Genomic DNA, 24,036 nt, shown 5'->3' with positions numbered 1-24,036 from the left:
ACCATTAGGGAGGCACTACAAGTCCATCGCCACCAGGACTACACATCATCTCCAAAGCTTCATTCCTGTTCTTTCCAGCTTCTCAACAAAACTCACTCAGGTGGAATACCCTGTCACTACATAACATCCACAAAATGGTCTTTCCTGCTCTCCTTTTCTGTTGATAATTATTGAGTCTGTTCATATGTTCACATTTATTTAAGTTTGATTATTGACATTTGCGTATGTGACCATTCTGCTAATTGTTGATTGCTCTTGTAAATTGTTGGTTGTATTGTGTTGTCTGTTATGGTATTGTCCTGTGTTTTATGCTTGGTACCGAACCACAATAAATTCTGGGATGTTTCAAATACTGGCAATAACAACAGCAAGGACACTAAAGTGGTTTCTGTGCCCCTGGAGTAGCAGGAAGGTCAACTATGATTTCCAGTACACTCATTCCTGTGGGAAGGTGGATATTGGATTTTAGTTAAATAATAATAACTTTATTTATAGAGCACTTTTCACACAGATGACATGGTTCAAAGTACTTTGCAATCAAAGTTAAAAGTACACTTATTATCAAAGTATGTATACATCATACAGCCTTGAGATCCGTCTCCAGACAGGCAGCCACATAGCAAGAGACCTGAAAGACCCCATAAAGACTCCACAGCCTCTGGACCTGTGGAGCAGCATCAGGTTTGGCAGGTGTGTTGTCAACGATAATGGTCTCGTGCTGCCTCTGTGGAATGGCATTAGGTTTGGTAAATGTCTTGTCTCCCGCAGGTGTAACGCTGCCTGAGGAGGGGGGGAACGCATTTTTGACTTTGGTGTCCCGAACAGCTTTTGGCCAAATCTTCAATCTGTCTATCTATTATCAGCCACCACGCGTAGCTTTGGGTGAGACTTTTCATCTTGATTGTACCCAGGTGTCCTTCATGCAGATTTTATAACACTCTGGTGTACAGTTTAGAGGAACCACAACACGAGATTCACACATCAGCATTCATTGACATCCTGACAGTTGGTCTCGTCTCACTGAGAACTCTGAAAACACAGGGTTACCGTGAACTGGCCAACCTTGCATGGTGATGTCATTGACATTTGGCAATGTCAGGTCATTCCTTGGTTCCCTTTGTCCACCAGTGTGGTGTGGAATACTTCTGCTGGGTCACAGTATGAAGACTTTTCTTCTTCATTTGCTAATAGTGAAAGACTTGACAAGCCATCATCGTTGCTGTGTTGTTCGGTACCATTGAACTCTATGTCATAAGAGTGGGCTCCTAGGAATAGTGCCCAGTGTTATAACCAGGTAGCAGTCATCACTGGAATTCCCTTCCTGGGATTGAACATGGACACAAGGGACTGGTGATCTGTCAGTAGTGTAACCTTTTGTCCACAGAGTGGTGGAACTTCTTTATTTCCCATACTAGATTAAAATCCTCTCGGTTAATCTGTGCATAGTTGCATTCTGAGCTTGTCAGCGATCTTGAAGCAAACACAACTGGGTGTTCAGATCCATATTTCTAAATCGGCCCCGTGTTTAGCTCGATCAGACTTTATTCTCTCTTGGTTTAGGTGGATGGGGTCCGAAACTTCTCTGCTCCGCCTGCTCCAACTCCATTTCTGACTGTGACTCCATCTCGACCATGCCTCAACCTCCCTCCAACTTTGCATTGCTCCCACACGCCTCACCTTTGCTTGTCTTTTCATTGTTTGCGGTGATCAGTTACCACAATTTTCCACAGAAAAAATGTATTAATAGAAGTACTTAGTTGTATTTTTTGCTTTACAAGCCACCAGTGAGCTGTTGCCCATTTTCGATGACGTCATTTTAAACTGGAAATTTCATGGGATAACAGTACAAATATGAAATTTATAATGAAAACTAAAATAAAAAGTAAAAATAAATAAAATATATAAAAATAAGCATGAAAATTAAAGTCAAAAAGATTATTAGTTAAAAGCAAGGTTAAATAAATAGATTTTGAGCTGGCATTTAAAAGTGTCAACGAAGTCAGCATCCCTTTTAGTTTTACACATTTTGGAGGGTAGTTCAAAAAAGCTGACCTGCAAATTGTCTTTTGAAGGAGATTGTTTACATTTAAGAGACTGGCGGAAGAAAACCTGAGAGCTCGAGCAGGATTATAAAACAAAAACAATTCTGTGAAGTACTCCAGTCCCACACCTGGATGCGTCTGGGGCATTAGTGGCCCGAGGAGAGACTTGATGGAAGATTATGAGAGTCATAGATAATGTAGACAGACAGCTGTGGAGCCCAAGTCATTTTTCAAGCTGAGATTGATATGTATGAGCGTCAAAGGTTACAGGGAGAAGGCAGGTGAATGGATTCACAGGAATAATAAATCAGCCATGATGGAATGGCGGAGAAGACTCAATGGGCTGAATGGTCTAATTCTGCTCCTATCTTATGATCCTTTCCCCAAGTTAGAAATGTCAAGTACTAGAAGGAGTGCATTTACGGTGAAAGGGGAAAATTTAAAGGAGATGGGTGGGGCAAGTTGTTTTACACATGTGGTGCTTGCTTGGAACAGGCTTCTCGGGTTAGTGGTGGAAGCAGATATGGTAGTGGTGTTTATGAGGCTGTTACATAGATATATGAATATTCAGGGAAAGGAATGATATAGATTGTGTTGTTGCTGGAGATCTTGAGTAATACATAAAATTGCCCAGTGTTTTGCATTTTGTGTGTGTTGCTCAAGATTTCCAGCATCTGCAAAATCTTTGTGTCTGTGATATACTGTGAAGACTATTCAAGGTATGTCTCCCCTGAAATACCTTTGTGTGTGCATGTGTGTGGATCATGTGCAGGCAGAAGAGATTTAGTTTAATTTTACACCATGTCAGTTCGGGCCGAAGGGTTGGAGTGTTCTACATTCTCGACCCAAGGTTGAGTGGCCTACCAAAAGTCACTGGCTGAGGAACTGTACTGGCTTAAATCAGTGTCTTTAGGGAAAATAGTGGGAGGATAGGCAGAAGATTGTTGGCTGAGTCATTAATCAAATAACTCCTTGCTTTGTTTTTTTCAGGATGATCCAGACCAAACTGTGCCAGAAACTCCACTGATCACCTCTGACTCCTTCCAGTCAACCTTCATTTTCGACCACTGCTACCTCCCATACAGTGAAACGAGCAAATCTGAGTCCAGCCAGGCCGATAGTATGTCTTCAGGGGAGAATTCATGCCAGATCTGCCCAAGCTCAGAGAAGTGGGACAAACGTCTTCAGCAGGAGGTTACTTACTCTATCATAATTGGTCTTATTATTTTTTGTGTTTGTATACCTTTTATGTTCTTAAAGATAGTTCCAGGTTCTCACAGTGACTGCAGAGCTAACATTAAAAAATCTGCCCTGCTAATTTTTCTGAGGTACTTCAGAGTATAAGAATATAACTTGTGAATCACGAATCAGATCGCTGGAGGTTCATGTCCCACTCTGGTGATTTAAATTTAAAACCCAGTCTGACATGCACAGTGGAAGGTGTAATCTTTCAGTTGAAATGTTAATTAAACCAGCTTTATCTTCTCAAGTGAATTGGATTTTTTTCAACATGCAGGACTCTGAGTACTTTGAAGTCAAATTATGTCAAGTGTATTATTATGTGCACAGGCACAGTGAGGTGCAACAAAGAACATGCTTACAGCAGCATCCCAGGCACGTAGGTTCAGACAACACACAAAACATAAATTATACAAGTCAGTGAAGAAAAAAAACTGTGTAAAACAAGACAATAGTGCAGTTAAAAATACATATTCAGAGACAAGTCCATAGTAAGCATGAGAAATTCTTCAGGTGCTGGAATTCCAGAGCAACATACACAAATTGCTGGAGGAACTCAGCAGGTTAGGGAGCACCTAAGGAAAGAAATAAACAGTCCACATTTCAGTTTGAGACTCTTCTTCAGGACTGGAAAGGAAGGGGGAAGATGCCAGAATAAAAAGGGCAGGGAGGGGAAGGAGGGTGAGAAAGGTAAAGGGCAGAAGGGGAAGGAATCTGGGAGGAGAGTGGACCATAGGAGAAAGGGAAGGAGGAGGGGCACCGGGGGAGGTGATAGGCAGGTAATTAGAGGTAAACGGTCAGAGTGGGGAACAGTGGAAAGGGAGAGGAGAAATTCTTTTACCGGAAGGAGAAATCAATATTCATGACAGCAGGTTGGAGGCTACTCAAATGGAATATAAAGTGTTGCTTTTCCACCCTGAGGGTAGCCTCATTGTGGCACAAGAGGAATCAGAATCAGGTTTATTATCACCGGCATGTGTTGTGAAATTTGTTAACTTAGCAGCAGCAGTTCAATGCAATACATAATCTGACAGGTCAGTGCGGGGAACGGAATGGGAATTAAAATGTTTGACCACTGGGAAGTTCTGCTTTTGCAGATGGTGCAGAGGTGCTCAACGAAGTGGTCCCCCAATTTACAATGGGTCTCACCAATGTAGAGGAGGCCATCACGGGAGCACCCAACTTTAGTAGGCACCAGTCTTTAGTAACTCTCCATCTATAACATTATTTGCATAATATATATGTACTGTCTGATGAAGTTTGCTTACTGTATTTCAAAGGCTGGTCTGTAGAGAGCTTTGGGATGTATCAGTTGACACATAATTACAATTTTATGCATTTCTCTCACCCATTAGCTAAGTACTTTGACTAGGACAGGGATAGGAAAGGTTTAAAGGGTTTGGCCAAAACACAATTAAATGGACATTTTGACCGGCATGGACATGTTGGGCTGATGGGCCTGTTTTTGTGCTGTATGACTCTATAACTGTGAGCCAGGGGTTCCCACCTTTTTAATGCCATGGACCTCTACTATTAACCAAGGGGTCAGGTTGAGAACCACTGCTAAGCAGTGGGTACGAATCAATAACTGTAGGGCAAAGATGATTGTTGCCAAGACAAGGAGAATAGAGGTAAAGAATATTTTTAAAAGTAAGATTGGTGCCTTATGTCATTCAATGGGTAACTTTCCATCATGAGCTGTTAACTCAATCCTTGGAGTTCAAGCATAGAGCTTACTGTATCTTGTAGCTCTGCAGCAGCCCCATCTCCTCTATTTTCATTTTAAAAGTTCAAACTAAATTTATTATCAAAGTATATATATATATGTCACCATTTAAACCCTGAGATTAATTTTCTTGTGGGCATATTCAGTAAATCTGTAAGAATCAATGAAAGACTGCCCAATGAGGGCATTCACTGTGCAGAAGACAACAAACTGTGCAAGTACAACAAGAAAGAAATAATAAATAAGCAATAAATATTGAGAGCAGGTGATGAAGAGTCCTTGAAAGTGAGTCCATTGGTTGTGGGACCATTTTAATGATGGGACAAGTGAAGTTGTCCCCTTTAGTTCAAGAGCCTAATGGTTGGGGGTAATAACTGTTCCAAAACCTGGTCCTGAGGGCCCTGTACATTCTTGATGGCAGCAGTGAGAAGAGAGTATGTCCTGGATGGAGGGGTCCCTGATGATGGATGCTGCTTTCCTGCGAAAATATTTTCACATAGATGTGCTCAATGGTGGGGAGGGCTTTACCTGTGACAGACTGGGCTGTTTCCACTACTTTTTGTAGGATTTTCCGTTCAAGAACAATGATGTTTGCATACCAGGCTTTGATGCAGCCAGTCAATATACTCTGCACCACTAATCTGTTAAAGTTTGTCAGAGTTTTGGTTATCATGCCAAATCTTCGTAAACCTTAAAAGATGTTGGAGACATTTGACTGTCCTTTCTTTACATTGTCATGATTGACAGCTTCAACATTCATTTGCTGTGATAGTCCATAATCCTTTGCGTGATAATAATTTAAATTTGACTTTTCCATTTTAATTATCTTGCTGACATCAAGCTCAGAAACTGTTCAGCAAGTTCTTTGTGTGAGTCCTCTGAAAGAGCAAGAAAAACCAGATCCTAATTTATTTCATTCATAGCCTATTTATATGTTCAACTTTTTTTTATTTTATTGCAGAATTTGCCCTTTTACAGATGCCATATTCTTTATCCTGCTTTTATGCGAGAAAAATATTCCTCACCTCTATTTTCATTGCCTAAGCAACAATCATCATTACTTCAGCACGAAAATGTCCATTTGTCTGTGTTTGGCTCATCTCCCTTTAAACCAACCTTAAAAAAGGAGACTGTCAAACACACAGTGTGCAGAAAAAAGAACTAATTGTACAAACAATAAAGATAAGCAAACCATAGGTCTTTAGAGCACATGTAAGTACAAATTCATTACAGGCAGCGCCAGGAACTGAAACCGGATCATTGATTGTGGGCTGCACTCTAAAGCGATGCTATGCTACCATGCCTTTTAGCTGTTGTTAATGTATCACTTCTTCTGGCAGCATTTTCTGTATGCTGACCACTCTCTTGGTGAAAATGTTGCCCTCAGGTTCCTATTAAATCTCTCCCCTCTTGCCCTAGCCTATGCACTCTCTGTTCTTGATTCCTCCACTCTGAGGCAAAGTCTATGTCCATTCACCCTGTCTATGCCCTTCATGATTTTATATACCTCTGTAAAGTTACCCCTCAGTCTTCTATGCTCCAATGAACAAAGTGTCAACCTGCACAATCTCTCTTCATAACCCAGTCCCACAGATTCCAGCAAAATCTTCGTAAAACTGTTCTGCACACTTTCCAGCTTGATGGCATCTTTCCTATAGCAAGTGACCAAAACCGAACACAATTTTCCAAGTGACGCTGCCTCATCAATGTCTCATACAACTGCAATATAACATCCCAACGTCTATACTCAGTGCCCTGACTGATGAAGGGCAGTGTGAACAACTTATCTAACTGCAACACCATTGTCAGGGAGCCATGTATGTGTTGGAAGTAACTTGGAAGATGTGTAGCTCAGGTAGTTGATGGTTGCGTTGAGTTCTTCTCCAATCTCGGCAATTTATTGAAAATATCTCATCACCGTATGAGGAGACATTGTCAGTGTGGTGTTGATAGTGGTGTATCCTCTGAATGTTTGGCCTTAGCTGATCGGACGTCATTTTGGAAACTCGATTGTGATGTGGGGAGGAAATCGCATCGGTGATTGGCTGTGTGGTAAACTTCATGCATTGTGCTCTGGAATTTTCCCACATTGGCTCATAAATAGGATTAAGGTCGACAGCTTTGTTTTCCATGAACAATTCTGTAAACAAACACATGGACCTTGATTCTACTTATGATCCAATGAGGGCAAAATTCCTGACCATAATGCACAGAGTTCGCTACAGAGCCAATCAGTGACGTGATTTCCTCATTTCCTCCCTAAATCACAACTGATTTTCCAAAACGATGTCCAATCAACTGATTCAAATGTATATAAAAGCCAAGTATTCAGAGGACACACCACAATCACTACCACATCGATGATGTGTCTTCACATGGTGACAAAATGCTTGCAAGTAAATAGCCAAGATCAGAGAACAACTCATCCCAACAACCATGTATGTGTACTCCTAGATCCCTCTGTTTCACAACACTTCCAGGGCCCTACCATTCATGGTGAAAGACCTACAATGATTCGGCTTCCCAAAATGCAGTACCTTGCACTTGGCTGAATAATCTGGGTGGCAGCACAAACACTTTACAGCGGCAGCGATCCCCAATTGGGGTTCAATTCCCACCACTGTCTGTAAGGAGTTTGTACGTTCCACCCGCGACCATGTGGATTTCCTCTGAGTGCTCTGGTTTCCTCCTACTTTCTAAAGATGTATGTGTTAAGATTAGTGAGTTGTGCACAAGCTATATTGACGCTGGAAGAAAGGAACTCTTGCGGGCAGTCCCTGGTATATCTTCACTGATTTGATTTGATGTAAATGATGCATTTCACTGTATGTTTCTATGCAGATGTGACAAATAAATCTAATCTTTGATTTTTTTTTCTATCTTTAAACTCTATTCATAAACTGCTTTAATATCACCCTGCTCAGCTTCACAAAATATTAATCTGTTAGAGAATCCTCCACAGAATTGGCTTGTTAAATGTATGAGGATTGTGCATTGGATTGCTATATGACTCCTGAGTGTCCCCCTGCAGAACAGCAATGAGAGCGAGCACTGCCTCTCCTCCAGCGATGACTTTGAGAATAATGACATCACCTGGACTCCGCACTACAGGGGGAAACTTCCACAGCCAGCTGCTCCCAGCAAGCTGAAGCATAACAAGAACATCAACCACGCCAAGCAGCCCAGGGTACGCAGGAAGCGTTGCTGCGCGTTCCAGCTCAAGAAGAAGTGTGTCAATGGTTTCATCATGTTCTGCCGCGTTAATAGGAGGCTGTATATCAGGTAGGGGACACAGTCGTACATTGTACAAGACAGCAGAGACATGGAGTGTGCACAGAGGGTTTATGATGCAGTTTAAGTTTATTGTCCCCGTGACCATGTGGGTTTCCTCCAGGTGTTCGGTTTCCTCCCACATTTCCAAAGACCTATGGGTTATGGTTAGTAAGTTGTGGGCTTGCTGTGTTGGACCGGAAATGTGGTGAGCTGCCCTCAGAAAATTACAAACTGTGTTGGTTGTTGATGCAAATAACACATTTTTCTGTATGTTTCAGTGTACATGAGAAATAAGGTTAACCTCTGTGAAGTTTTTCTGTGAGAAGGAAGGTGTGTTACAATAATTCAGTGGGTGGGGGGGCTTAGTGGAGGTGTGAGAGGGAAGAGGCAGAGATATGATATATCTATAAGATGCTGTACTGTTCTATGGGGGGAGAGTTTCATATTTCACTGAGATGGGGAGAGAGAGTGGCACAGTTTTTTCCTAAGTGTGTACAGTAATTCAACAAAAGGGTGATGGTGTAATACAGTATATAAGCTCATAAGACAGGAGCTGAAGTAGGCCATTCCGCTCATTAAGTTTTATCCACCATTCCATTATTATCCCTCTCAACTTCACTCTACTGCCTTCTCCCTGTAACCTTTGATGCCCTTACTAATCAAGAACCGTTAATATATCCCTTTAACTATTCCCAATGACGTGGCCTCCACAGCCATCAGTGGAATTCCACAGATACGTCACCCTCTGGTGAAACAAGTTCCTCCCCTGCTCTGTCCTAAAGAGACATTGTTTTTTTCTGAGGCTGTGCCCCCCACCGTAGGAAACATCCTCTCCACATCCACTCTATCTAGGCCTTTCAATATTTGATAGGTTTCAATGAGACCCCCTCCCCACATTCTTCTAAACTGCAGACAGTACAGAAAGTAAAGTGGAACCTCAGATCATGCTCTTTCAGCAAGTTTGCATTTCCTTCCTTTGTTCCAGTTACAGAGAGGAACATCTCGCCTTCCCCGTTAATGTACTTCACAAATGTTCTCCTAGAGTTTTATTCTCCTAAAATTGGTTTATTGTCATAAGGTACTGTGCTGAAGTTTTAGTCATATATACATATTTAGCTGGGGTGCCAAAGACTTTTGCAGAGTACTCTATTTGTCAACGTGGAATAGAGAGCGAGTTTGTAAATGTGGCGGGAGCAAAGGATGGTAGAACGGTGTGGAGGGCCAGGGGGAGGGGAGGAGCAGGGGGGTGGTATGGAACAGGTGGCAGAGAAGGAGTGCCAGGGGTAGGGGCAGGGTAGACACATCCAGCCCTGAGACACCAGGCAAGGTCATTCGATCCCAAATATTTGGTTTATTGATCATCACAGAATGTCTCTCTAGTGCTTCGCACTCTCTCCCTATTTTTCCCAACCATGATTCCCCTCCCCCTGCCTCCTTCCCACTCTCAGTCCACAATAGAGACTCATATCAGAACGAGGATTATCATCACTCTCATATGTCATTAATATTTTTTGTGTCAGCAGTACAGTGCAATACATAAAATTACCACAGTACCATGCAGAAGTGTTATGCGCCTCAGACTTTTGCACGGTACTCCATGTACTGAGGAACATTGAAAAGCTTGCCTTGCATACTGTTCATACGTGTCTACTCAGCACACTGAGTCTGTACAAGGAAAACAATTACTGAATACTGTTACTGTTACAGAGAAAGGGCAGTGCTGGTAGACAATAAGGTGCAAGATCATAATGTGGAAGATGGTGAAGTCAAGAGTCTGCCTTATTGTATTAGGGAATAACTTAATATTGTTATTACAGCTGGGTAGAAGCTGTCCTTGAGCCTGGTGGGGTGTGCTCTGCTCAATGGGAGAGAGAAGAGCAAAGTCCATGATAGGTGGGATGTTTGATTATTACTGAGGCAGCAAAAGGTATAGACGGTGTCCATGGAGGGGAGGCTGGTTTCTGTGATGTGTTGAATTGTGACAACAACTCTCTGTAGTTTCTTACATTCCTGGGCAGAGCAGCTGCCTTCTTTCCATTGCCTTCTTCTAGACAGTGTCTTTATAAGATGGGTGAGCCCAGCTATTATCAATACTCTTCAGAGATTATCTGCCTGGTGTCAGTGGTCACATAACCAGGACGTGATATGCACCGGCTGCTCGTACGACCGTCCACCACCTGCTCCCATGCCTTTATCTGACACTGATCGGGGTGGTGGGGGGGGCGGGGGGTGCTGCTCAGCAGCTGCCACACCTCCTTTGGTAGAGACACCCCACCCCACTACCTCACTGTGGTACATCTTTAAAAATTAGCGAGAATCAATGGGACATGCCAAATTTACTTACACGTCCACAGACCCCTCAGTTAATGGTAGGAGGCCATGGCATATAAAAGGACTCGTAGGGGCGTTGATGAGCTTTCCTGATCTGATGTCTTTGTGGTTTGAACATGACAGGCAATAGGTGGTAGTTCCTCAGAATTTAACACTCTCAACCCTCTCACCCCCAGCACCATTCCTACCTACGTTCCCACCGTCTCCCATCTTAGCTGTGCTCCTTTGTTCATGGTCCTGTTGCAATTCAGCAGATGGTAAAAATTTCTAGCAGGTTTCAGTGGAAGTGAAGATGGGAGTAGATCCATAATTTTGAGTCCTTACAACAAACACCATGCCTTGAGGACGGGGATCCGGGATGCAGGAAGAACATGGATAAAGCAACATTTGTGGTTGCATCGGAGCCACGTATTGTTGTGTTACATTGTTTCTCGTTTTATTCAAAGTGAGTGATCATAATGCCTTATGTGTCCACAGTGACCATCCTGGAACTGCCTCTACTGTTGCTACTAAAGCTTTGGCACATGTGTGGCGTACCATGTCAAAGAATGAACGGCAGCCCTACTGGTAAGATAGGAATCAGAGCTGTGGTACCAGCAAGGCATGCAGCAGTGTAGCAAGCCAATCTTCTCACATCTCTGTTGGATTTTTGAGCTTTTCGTCAGGGTGTAACTTGGTGGGGATCTGATACATACAGACCAGAACAAAAGCCTGGTGTACGCTAATATGTTTTATTACCACTTCTCAGCTCATGGGTGATATAATTAGTCTTAATGATCGAGGCATACGGAGAAAAAATAATTACAACCATCACTTCAATGTTTATGAATAACTGGTTAGGGCCCAGCTGCAATATAAACACAAAAGATTCTGCAGAGGCTTAAAATCCAAGGCAAAACACAACAAGCAGGAGGAACTCAGCTAGTCAGGCAGCATCTATAGAGAGGATATAGAAACAGTCGATGTATTGGGCCAAGACCCTTCATCAGGACTTGAAAGAAACAGGGGAGAAGCCAGAATAAGAGGGAGAGGGAGGAGAATAAGCCAGCTGATGATTCGTGAGACCAGGTGAGGGGAAAGATGGGTGGGTGGGGAAAGGGGATGAAGTGGGAAACTGGGAGCTGATAGATGGAAGAGGTAAAGGGCTGAAGATGAAGGAATCTGACAGAAGAGAAGAGTGGACCATGGGAGAAAGGGAAGCAGGAGGGGAACCAGAGGGAGTTGGTGGGCAGGTGAGAAGAGAAAGGCTAAGAGGTGAGCCAGAGTAGGGAATGGAGGAAGAGAGAAAGGGAAGAGGGGAGAAATTACCAGATGTTAAAGATATTGATGTTCATGCTGTCAGATTGGGTACTACGCAGAAAGAGTATGAGGTGTTGCTCCTCTAACCTGAGAGTGGCCTCGTCGTGGCTCTAGATGAAGCCATGGACTGACATGCCGGAAAAGGAGTGGGAAGTTGAATGAAAACGTGTCACCTCCAGGAAGGATCTCCTATTGTGGCAGATTGAGTGAAGGTTGTGCCTTGTATTAATTTCATAAGAACATAAAAAATAGGAGCAGGGGTTGGGCATCTGGCCAGTCGAGCCTGCTTCGCCATTCAATAAGATCATGCCTGATCTGGCTGGAGACACTGATCCATTTACCTGCCTTTGAGCTGTCTACTTAAAGTTCAAAGTAAATTTAATCATCAAAGTACATACCTGTCACCACATACGACCCTGAGACTCATTTTCCTGCAGGCATACTCAGCAAGTCTATAGAATAGTAACAATAACACGGTCAATGAAAGATTGCAGAAGGCAACAAACTATGCAAGTACAAATATTAATAAATAGCAATAAATAATGAGAACACAAGTTAACAAGATAAAAAGTCCTTAAAGTGAGATCATTAGTTGTGGGAACACCTTAATGGATGGGCTGATGAGTGTAGTTATCCCCGTTGGTTCAAGAGCCTGATGGTTGAGGAGTAGTAACTGTTCTTGAACCTGGTGGTGCGAGTCCTGAGGCTCTTGTACTTTCTACCTGATAGCAGCAGTGAGAAAAGAACATGTCCTGTGTGGTGGAAATTTCTGATGATGGATGCTGCTTTCCTACAACAGTGGTTCATTTAGATGTGTTGAATGGTTTGATGTCCTGGGCCAAATCCACCATTTTGTAGGATTCCACCACTATGCAAAAATCTATCTAACTTTTAGCTTAAATGATTTTAATGAGGTAGCCTTTACAGCTTCCCTGGTCAGAGAATTCCATAGATTTACTATTCTCTGGGAAAAGCTGTTCCTCCTTATTTCTGCCCAAAATCTATTCCTTCAAAACTTGAGTCCTAGTCTCACTTACTAGTGGGAACAACTTCACTGCCACTATCTATCATGATTTTATATGTGTCTATAGGATTCCCCTCCCATTCTTCTGAATGGGACTCAATCTCTCCTTGTAGGTTAACCCCCCTCATCTCGGAATCAACCTGGTGAACTTCCTTTGCACCATCTCCAAAGCCAGTATGTCTTTCCTTAAGTAAGGAGACCAGAATTGCAGGCAGTACTCCAGGAGCAGATTCACCAATACCCTGCACAGATGCAGCATGACCTCCCTGCTCTTAAATTCAATCCCTCTAACAATGAAAGTTAGCATTTCATTTGCTTCTTGATAATCTGTTGTATGCAAGCCACCCTTTTGGGATTCATGCACAAGCACTCCCAAGTGCTTCTGTCCAATAGCATGCTGCAATCTTTCACAATTTAAATCTGATCTTCTGATTTTCCTTCCAAAGTGGGAGACGTTGCATTTACCAGTGTTGTATTCCATCTGCCAGACTCTTACCCGCTCACTTATAACCAATCTACTGTATACCTCTCTGCAGACTCTCTGTATCCTCTATACAATTTGCTTTCCCATTCAATTTAGTGTCCTCAGCAGACTTATATATACTACACCCAGTCTCCTTTTCTAAATCAGTAAGGTATATTGTGAACATTAGTGGCCCAGCACTGACCCCTGTGGTACTCAGCTCTCCAGTGACTGCCAACCAGAGAAACACCCATTTATCCCAACTCTCTATCCATAATAATACATTGCTCCTAACTCCATGAATCCTTATCTTATGGATAGGTCTCTTATGTGGCACCTTATCAAATGCCTTAGACAATAGACAATAGTCAGTAGGTGCAGGAGTAAGCCACTCGGCCCTTCTAGCCAGCACTGCCATTCACTGTGATCATGGCTGATCATACACAATCAGAACCCCATTCCTGCCCTCTCTCCATATCCCTTGACCCCGCTATCTATAAGAGCTCTATCTAACTCTATCTCGAATGCATCCAGAGACTTGGCCTCCACTGCCTTCTGGGGCAGAGCATTCCACGTATCCACCACTCTTTGGGTGAAAAGTTTTTCCGCATCTCTGTTCTAAATGGCCTACCCCTTATTCTTAAACTGTGGCCTCTAGTTCTGGACTCACCCATCAGCGGGAACACGCTTCCTGCCTCCAGGGTGTCTAATCCCTTAATAATCTTATATGTTTCAATCAGATCCCCTCTCATCCTTCTAAATTCCAGTGTATACAAGCCCAGTCGCTCCAATCCTTCAACATATGACAGTCCCGCCATTCCGGGAATTAACCTTGTGAACCTAAGCTGCACTCCCTCAATAGCAAGAATGTCCTTCCTCAAATTTGGAGACCAAAACTGCACACAATACTCCAGGTGGGGTCTCACCAGGGCCCTGTACAGCTGCAGAAGGACCTCTTTACTCCTATACTCAATTCCTCCTGTTATAAAAGCCAGCATGCCATTAACTTTCTTCACTGCCTGCTGTACCTGCATGCTTGCTTTCAAGACTGATGTACAAGAACACCTGGATCTCGTTGTACTTCCCCTTTTCCTAACTTGACTCCATTTAGATAGTAATCTGCCTTCCTGTTCTTGCCACCAAAGTGGATAACCTCCCATTTATCCACATTAAACTGCATCTGCCATACATTTGCCCACACACCCAACCTGTCCAAGTTACCCTGCATTCTCATAACATCCTCCTAAGATTTCACACTGCCACCCAGCTTTGAGTCATAGCTTTCTGGAAATACAAGAGTACAACATCCACCTGTTCCCCTCTATCCACTGCGCTCATTATATCCTCAAAGAACAATGGTATATTTCTCAACAGGACCTGCCCCTCATGAATCCATGTTGTGTCTGCCTGATGGGACCACTTCTGTCCAGACATCTCTCTAATGACAGTTTCAAGCATTTTCCCTGATGTTAAACCTCTTGCCTGTATCCTTTTTTTAACAGTGGCATGACATTTACTGTCTTCCAATCTGCTGGGACCTGCCCAGAGTTCAGAGTATTTTAATATTTTGGCACTTAGAGCATAAGATATTGGAACAGAATTCGACCATTCAGCCTGTTGAGCCTGCTCCGCCATTTCATCATGGCTGATCCTGGATCCCACTCAACCCCATACACCTGCCTTCTCACCATATCCTTTGAAGTCATGACCAATCAGGAAACGCTCAACTTCCGCCTTAAGTATATGCAGGGACTTGGCCTCCACCACAGTCTGTGGCAGAGCATTCCACAGATTTACTACTCTCTGGCTAAATAAAAAATACTTCCTTACCTGAATTTTAAGGCTATGCCCTCTAGATTTTAATACCCCCACCATAGGAAACATCCTCTCCACATCCACCTCATCTAGTCCTTTCAACACTGTATAAGTTCTTCCCTTTCGTTTAATATGCTGGGATGCATCCCATCAGGATCAGAGTTCAAACTAAATTAATTATCAAAATATACAACCTTGAAATTCATCTTCCTGCAGGCAGCCACTAAACAAAAAAACACAATAGAATTCTCAAAACACCACGAACAACCAAGACTGGCAAACATTCATTGTGCAAAAGAGGACAAATCCTGTAAATAATAGAATAAAAGTAAACGTACCACATAGAACATGAACTGCAGAGGCCCTGGAAGTGAATCCACAGACTGTGGAGTCAGATCAGCACTGAGGAGAGTGAAGTCGGTCCAGGAGGCCAATAGTTGCAGGGCGACAACTTCTCCCAAGCTTAGCAGTGTGGGACCAGAGACTCTTGCACCTCCCATCTGATCGTCGCCCACAGAGCGAAAACACGTGTGTATTTGTTTAACGTGTACTTGATGTTGCACTCCAAGAAGCACATGATACTTCACAAATCAACCAACTGATTCCAGTGGCATGGAAACCACAACGATTGGAGCTGATGGATTTGTTGCAGTCTTCATCCGCCTTCACAGCATTTGAGTTTGAAGTAACTTCATCCACCTGTTCCACCGTTGAGGTCTTGGTCGGATTGTTCTTTGTCAGGGACCTCACCCTCGACCTTACCGCCATGGGTGACCCTACCAGGAGCATAGCTCCAGACGGCATCGCTCTCGGGATCTCAGGACTACACGAGCTTCTCCACCACGACAAGGTGACAATCCACGGAGAAGTCCCATCTAATGGTAGTAGTGAGAAGAGAGAGAGAGAGAGAGAGAGAGACAGGTCAAACACAGACAGACTGGACGGGCTCAGGTAGAGGATCTTAGCTGGCACAGAGTAGTGGGGTTGAACACACTCATTTTCTGCACTCGGGCCTCGACACCTTAATCTGGACTGAAGTCCTTCCCACGATGACTGATCAACCTTTGTCTTCAAGGTGCCGAGCCACGTTCCTGAGAGTCAAGTTCATGGGATCCTTCAGGAGATTGTAAAATTGCTCGTTCATTTAGACGGTTTAAAATTTCTTAAGTGAAATTACAGGCTGTTGATTGCAGTGATCATAGTTCAGATTAAATATATCTAGTAGTTTTGTAAGCCGTCTGCAAAATATTGCCAGCATCATCTTAGGGGACCTGTCCAACCTTTGACCTTCTACTGTAGTTTGCTCAACACTACCTCTAGTAATAGCAATTCTGTCAAGGTCCTCACCTCCCATTGCATTCGTAACATCACTGTGAAGGCCAACACAAAATAGTCAGCATCAAAATCAGAATCAGGTTTAATATCATACGTTGTGAAATTTCTTAACTTTGTGGCTGTAGTTATAATGCAATGCAGGATAATATAGAGAAAAAAGGTACTGTGAATTACTGTAAATATATGTATATATTAAATTGTTAAATAGTGCAAAAGCAAAAATAAAAAGTAGTGAGGTAGTATTTATAAGTTCATTGTCCATTCAGAAATCAGATGGCAGAGGGGAAAAAGCTGTTTCTGAATCACGAAGTGTGTGCCTTCAGGCTCCTGTACCTCCTTTCTGATGGTAGCAATGTGAACAAAGCATGGGAATGATGGGAATCCTTGAAGATGGATACCATTCAAAGCCTCAGCAATTTCCATATTACCCAACATTAATTTACTCCTTCTCACCTTCCAAGGGACCTATGTTCACTGTAACCACCCTTTTTCTTTGTTATATAATTATAAAAACTTTCACTATCGGTTTAATACTTTGAGCTAGTTCCTTTAATCTATCATTCTCCTTTCTTTATTGCTTGGTTTGTGTTTTTTTGTTGCTTTTGAAGGTTTTCCCAGTCTTCCAGTTTCCCACTGCTCTTGGCAGCTTTGAATGCATCAGTTTCATTGTGATGCCTTTTATTGCCTTAGTGCTGGCTCTCACCGCCCTTGCTTTTAACTGAAATATACTTTTGTTGAGCACCATGAAGAATCCCTTTGAAAGCCTTCCACTGTTCCTCAACTGTCCCACTATATAGACTTTGTTCCCATTGTACACTAGTCCTCTCCTTCATCCTATTGCAGTCTACCTTGTCTTAGGCAAAATACTGTATACCGGTTTTAGATTGAATGATTGCGCCCTCCATTTCCAACAGGATCCCTAACAATGAGGCCTTTAATTTTACCTGTCTCTTTGCACAGGACCAAATCTAAGATCGCTCTTTCCTTTGTAGGTTCTGTTCAGGAAAGCTATCATGGATACATTTTATGAAATCCTCCTCAAGTCAACTTGATTCACCCAATCTATGTGCAAGTTAAAGACCCTATCATATATCAAAAACTTCAATCCTATTCATATATTCATCAGATATTTTGTGGTTTATTGCCCAGGCCATTGTAATCTCATTATTCGGTGGCCAACATACAACTCCCACCAATCATTTTTATTCCCCATTCCAATTCCTTATCTCCACCCAAATGAACTCAACATTCTGGTCCTTATATCACCCTGATCTCATCCTTACTCAAGAGCAGTACGCCACCCCTCTTACCTTCCTGCCTATTTTTCCTTATTACTTGATACCTTTGGATACCTTCTCCATCCTGCAACCACATTTCTTTAATGACCCCTAAATCATATCCCTTCACCACCTTTTAGAAAAATTGTCAAAACTTGGAGAAGGTACAGAGGAGTTCTACTGGAATGAGGTACCTCATTATTGTGGAGAGGTGAGTGATGCTGAAATGTTCTTGGGCAAACAATGTTTCTAGGGATATTTAATAGAAACCATTTTGCAATTGAATCAAATAGATAGGGAGACAGTTTCCATAAGACACAGGACCCATTGAGAATCATGGCTGATTCATTATCTCTCTTAGCTCTATTCTCCTGTCTTCATCCCATAATCTTTGACACCCTTTCTAACGAAGAATCTATCAACCACTTTAAATACACCCAGTGGCTTAGCCTCCACAGCTCTCTGCAGCAGTGAATTCGCCACCCTCTGGCTAAAGACATTCCTCTTCATCTCTACTCTAAAGTAACACCCCTCTGATCCTAAACTCCCCTTCTGGAGGAAGCATCCTGGCCTACTCTACTTTGCCCTTTCAATACTTGATGGGTTTCAATGAGATCTCCCTTTGTTCTTCTAAACTCCAGCTAATACAGGCCAAGAGCCTTCAAACACTCCTCATGCACTAACCCTTTCATTTCCACAGTCATTCTCGTGAATCTCCTTTGGACCCTCTCCAACACCAGCACATCATTGATAACTGTACAACACAAACCTAAAACAACGTGCAAGCGAACATAGGATTATTTTTTAATCTGAAGGTATTGGTGATCTGGAATGCACCAGATAAAGTAATAGTGGAAAAGATTCAGCTGTAATTTTCAAAAGGGAATGATGTGTCTTCCGCTGGGGGTGAGTATAACACTAAGGAGGCACATCAGGGTTAACAGGTCACATATTTAAGACCAAAATAAGAATAGATTCTTCTCTCAGAAGATTGTGAATCTTTGGATTCCCTGGACCCCTGAGCAAATGCCCAAAAGCTATTTGGTCATGCCATTTCTGAGTCAGGTCTGTGGTAAAAAATGTCTGCCACATTTCCCAACATCTATCATCAAGGCTCAGAGTGATTCACTGGGTGCAATGTGCATCAGAATAATTTTACATAATAGAGACATAGAAAAGTACAGCACAGAATCAGGCCCAGCGGCCCTTTTAATCCATGCCAAACCATTCAAACTGCCTACTCCCATCGATCTGCACTGGGACCACACCACTCCCACCCATGTACCTATCCAAATTTCTCTTAAACTTTGAAATCGAGCTTGCGTGCACTACTGGCAACGTAATATGCTTGCAAATGTTCCCACTATATTGCTTAAATTGCCATATTTGTGTCATTCAAAAAGTTTAACAAAACAGGTGCTGATTTCCAGTTTCCTAAATTAATGTCACATTTCAAGTGCCAAATGAATGGTACAGGACAGTACGAAGCAGCAATCTATGGACTCACTTTCAATGAGTTTATAACTCATGTTCTCACTATTTATTTATTTTTGTGTTTGCAAGGATTTTCTTTTTTTGCACATTGGTTGTTGGTCAGTCTTTGTATGTAGTTTTTCATTGATTCTATTGTACTGTATCTTTGTTCTGCTCTGAATGCTTGCAGGAAATTGATTCTCAAGTTACTAAATGGTGACATATATGGTACGTACTTTGATAAGAAATTTAATTTGAACTTTGAGCACAGTGCAGGCCCTTTAGCCCACGATGTTTTGCCAACCTTTTAGCCTACGCCATATCGACCACCCACTTCCTTCCATTGATGCTGCCTGGCCTGCTGAGGTCCTCCTGCGTTTTGTGTGTGTCACCAAATTCTTTAATTCTCTTTTTTATGAAAAAGCAAGGCACCCCTAAAAATATTTTCTAAGCAAAAAGATCTAGGTGAATTTTACAAATTTGCAACAGTCCCTTAATTCACACTTTCAGCGAATTCGATTGTGTGATTACAAAGCTGCACTGGTTCAATGCAGTGGAATGCAGCTCAGAAGTCAGTGTGGTTTTTAGCAGAACTGCTTCATCAGCTGAATTTTGATTGCTTGGGAGCTATGTGTTCTGCTGCTTAATTTTCAGCGATGCTGGCTATAGTTGAGTTGCCACTTCAATACAAGAAGGTCGATGGTTAGCATGGGTTAAATATGTCCTCCCTGTTTCTCTTTGTCTCTCGCTCACAGCATCAAAGCCCGGGAATTCAGCAAGATGAATAACCGCATCGTCAAGCTGGATAGCTCGTCAAGTGAAGAGAAGGAAGAGGTGGAAATGCCCGAACCCCTCCACCTCCTGTAAGACATCTCCCTTCTTTAGAGCAAAACATGAGCATTGCTGTTCTAAAACAACCCGAACGACACAAGACCATAGATGAGTCTCTTGAGCTGGAAAGGCCTAGTTCACTCAGAAGCTCAGCAAACTCAGTACGTCCAATGTGGATCTCCAAGAGTACTTTAAAATCTGGAAAATCATTGTGCATTTGAATTTTTGTCAATGGAAAAAACATCTACCTACTCTACCTACATATTGGAAAAATAGAAGACATTGACTATAATACTAAAGTTCAAATGAATGATGGTCCACCCAAAGAAGTGCATGGCTGTGACAGTGTACAGTCCAGAAGAACTTGAATTTGAAGCCATTTTCAGTAATAGTTGGTAGAACTTTGAGTTTGTATTTAAAGTAGCTGTGTACATCAAGCTTGCCTAGTGTCAATGTTAATTGGAGGACTTTTGTTCCTGGCTTACACTTTTCACGTCATCAGCCTGACATTAAGCTTCTGGTTTTGTGTCTGTGGCCAGCATTCTTTCCTCTGAGTCAGAAGGTTGTGGCTTCCAGTCTCATTCCAGAAACACGAACACAGTTAACAAGGCTGACAAGGTTAATCAATCCAATATAAAAAAGGATTAAGCACAAGAGATTCTGAAGATGCTGGAAATCCAGAGGATGCTGAAGGAACTCAGCAGGTCAGGAAGCCTCTGTGGAAACAAATAAACAGTCAACATTCCTCTCCATAGATGCTGCCTGACCTGCTGAGTTCCTCTCGCATTTTTTGTGTGTTGAAAAGTTTTAGATTGAGGGAGTGCTACATTGTTGGAAGTGCTGACTTTTGATGAGAGGTTAAGTTGAAATCTTGCCTGTGCACATAACATGTAGGTGGCTTTACTTTGGGGGGAAATATTGAGGGGCCATTAACCTGGTATCCTATCCAATATTCATATTCACTGCTGACATCATTAAAATACATCATCTACTCAGTGCTTTAGTGGTGTCCACGGAAGCACAAATTAACCACTAATTTCCAACAGTGACAGCTCTTTTCTAGAGTCCTCTCAGCACTAGAAATTCTGCAGATTACGGAAATGCAGAGCAACACATATAAAATGCTGAAGGAACTCAGCAGGTCAGGCACTGTCTATGGAAATGAATAAACAGTCAATGTTTCGGGCCAAGATCCTTCATCAGGTCTGGGATTCAGTCAATTGTTTATTCCCCTCCTCAGATGCTGTCTGACCTGCTGAGTTCCTCCAGTATTTTGTGTGGGTTGATCTAGACTCCTCTCAGACATCTTGAAAGGCATTAAAGAAACGCTAGTTAGATTTCTTCCTAACCTATTTGGATAATCACAGTCTCTTTATATGACAAGTAATGACATCATCTCCTTAAAATTCCTTGTGGTCTCTTGGGCTTCAACCAGACGTACCCTCCTTATGACTGCAGTGATCCAACTTGAAGGAACCTTTGGGCCTTCTGCTTCTTGACATGAGTGGGCATGACCTCAGCTCAGCACTAAATTCCAATCTCACTGGCAGACTGATGTGTGGAGGCTGCTGTGTGAAGTGGACGGAGAGGAATGGAAAGCAGGAAATGCTTGCACTTTGGAGTTTTACTCAGTCTTCAATCATGCAGGAATATTGTTTCTGACTGAGTGACCAAAGCAAAAAGGTATTCCATTCACATATTTATTGTAACACAGAATTTGCAGACAAACGTATTGTTTGAACCCCAATGCTAACTGCAGGAAATTCAGCAATTGTTTGATAAGAATCAGTTCTGGTTTTTATCAAAAGACATCACTGACCCTTTCTGCAAATAGTGTTGTTTGAAATTAATATTAAAAACTATGTGTAACTCAGTGCTTTAATTAACTAAGCCAGAAAACAGAACATGATGAAGATAAGTGTCACTTACTTTCATTTTGTAAGGACCGCAGTTGAGAGCGAGTGCGCGTGTCTCTCATCATCAGCTGAACAGATCGATGCCAATGGCTTTGCCCTGCGTGCTCGGCATCATTCTTCTAAAGACCAATCTCTCATAGTGACCTGCTGGCTTATTGTACTTAGGCTGTAACAGGAGAACGTGATTATTGAGAACAGCTTTACTTTAAGATCGGCCCATTGCTTTACATGGTGGTTTAGTGTTACTGGCCCACCCCGTGAACCACTTTGCTGTGAGCCCCGCAAAGTTCCAAGACTGACATAGTAGAAAGACAGATTGATTGGAAAGTAGAAACAAAAACAATATAACATCTTTATTATCAATTCAGCCCCTCCTAAATTATCAAAGTTTGTGTTACAACTATAATTATACCTTCAAAATAAAAAGTGCAAACTTTATAACTATTTGGTAATACCAAAGACATATGCCTATTACTTCCCACTCGGGCCCTCCCCTTCCCTTCTCCTATTATCCATTCTCCCCTCCTATAAGATTCCTTCCTTACCAAGCCATGACCTTTCCCACCCACCTGGTTTCAGTTATCATCTTCCAGCTAGCCTCTTTCCCCTCACCCCACCTTCCCTCTCAGTTCTGATGAAGGGTCTCAGCCCGAAACATTGACGCTTTGTGAATTTCCATAGGTGCTGTCTGACCTGCTGCATTCCTCCAGCATTTTGTATGTGTTGCTTTGAATTTCCAGCATCTGTAAATTTTCTCATGTTTATGAATTTTATATTTTCCATCAATATAACATAAAAAATTCACATTTATATAAGCTAATTTTCAAATTACCTCCAGCCCTGTCCCTGTTAATTATTTTGAAGTGCAGTCACTGTTGTTATGAAGTGTACTGAGCCATTTGTGGCTACAACATGATTCTTTCTGGCAACAAAATGTTTGTTTTAACCAACAAAGAGGAGGAACCTCAGTAAGTCAAGAGTGAAAGTAACTTTTACATAGGTCTAAAAAGTCCAGTCTTTGGATTTCATGCGTGGGACTTCTCCAACATTGCAGAACTCTATGGCTGCATGATTTTTAGTTATGTACCCAAGTGGGTTGTTCCTATGGGGAATAGGGCTGGCCTCTTAACTGAATTAACACAGGAACTCAGCTGGATCAAGTAACTATTATTTGAAGATTATTTATTGGCTGCTCCTAGATGCCCCTGATTGAATTATCTGCACAGAGGGTAGCTGAGATTCACCCCCTATTGTTATGGTGCTAGGGTCATATAAAGGTCAGACTCAGCAAGGAGAGGAGGTTTCCTTTCCTAAAAGCTACTGTGAACCAGTTTGATTTTTTATGGTCAATTCTCATTCAGACCAGTATTTTTAACCCATTTTTGTACAGTAGCGTTGTGGTATGATCGTACACCAAATCACTGATGTAGCTTGAGTTCCAACAGGTGCCTTTAACATCACTGTGTAGAGCGATGACAGAGCAGCGATAAGAGCCTCACTAGGGGCAATCTGTCCAGATGTCGTTCATGTTCTTGCCCAAGTGGATGGCACTTGAAACTATAAGTAATTGTGGAGGGGCAGAGTTGTGGAGAACACATGCAACTGGCCTAGCTCTAATGCCACCATTTACCACTCCACTCCATTGGGAGACTGTTTTCCTTCTGTTCCACTACTAACTTCAATTTTAAAGTCATGAAGTTTGATTGCACTTCAGATAGTTAAGGAAATAAAGTCACACATTGTGGCTATTTGGCAAAACTTTTATTAATGTTATTATGGTTCCTATTTATTGTTGTGTATGTTTAAAAAAGTAATATAAATTAAATTATTGAGACCCCTGTTTAGAAGAATGTGTTCGTGTCAGTCCATTTTGACTTTGCTATAGGGTGTTGGTTGTCTGCTCAGTGGTGTAGCAGCAGTGACATCAGCATCTGGCTTCAAGGTGAATGGTCCTGGCTTCGAATCGGGCTGGCTCCTTGCATGCTTTCTATC

At 42.3% G+C, this 24,036-nt stretch overlaps 1 protein-coding gene across 7 annotated transcripts in view; it reads left to right on the top strand.

The window, feature by feature from the left end:
- Positions 1-23,876, top strand: part of LOC132381517 (meiosis initiator protein-like) — a 112,812-nt gene extending 88,936 nt beyond the window's left edge. For all 7 annotated transcript variants that reach the window (XM_059950990.1, XM_059950989.1, XM_059950994.1 and 4 more), the window contains 4 exons: positions 3,033-3,236; positions 8,039-8,289; positions 11,089-11,178; positions 20,053-23,876. In XM_059950990.1, coding sequence (XP_059806973.1) covers positions 3,033-3,236; positions 8,039-8,289; positions 11,089-11,178; positions 20,053-20,164 — 657 coding nt within the window. In that variant the 3' untranslated portion in view covers positions 20,165-23,876. The remainder of the gene's footprint in view (positions 1-3,032; positions 3,237-8,038; positions 8,290-11,088; positions 11,179-20,052) is intronic.
- Positions 23,877-24,036: the final 160 nt, after the last annotated feature.

This window comes from Hypanus sabinus, chromosome 26, assembly GCF_030144855.1.
Source record: "Hypanus sabinus isolate sHypSab1 chromosome 26, sHypSab1.hap1, whole genome shotgun sequence".
NCBI classification, from domain to species: Eukaryota; Metazoa; Chordata; class Chondrichthyes; order Myliobatiformes; family Dasyatidae; genus Hypanus; species Hypanus sabinus.
Note: the sequence above shows the minus strand (reverse complement) of the source record. Positions and strands in the feature narration are given on the sequence as shown.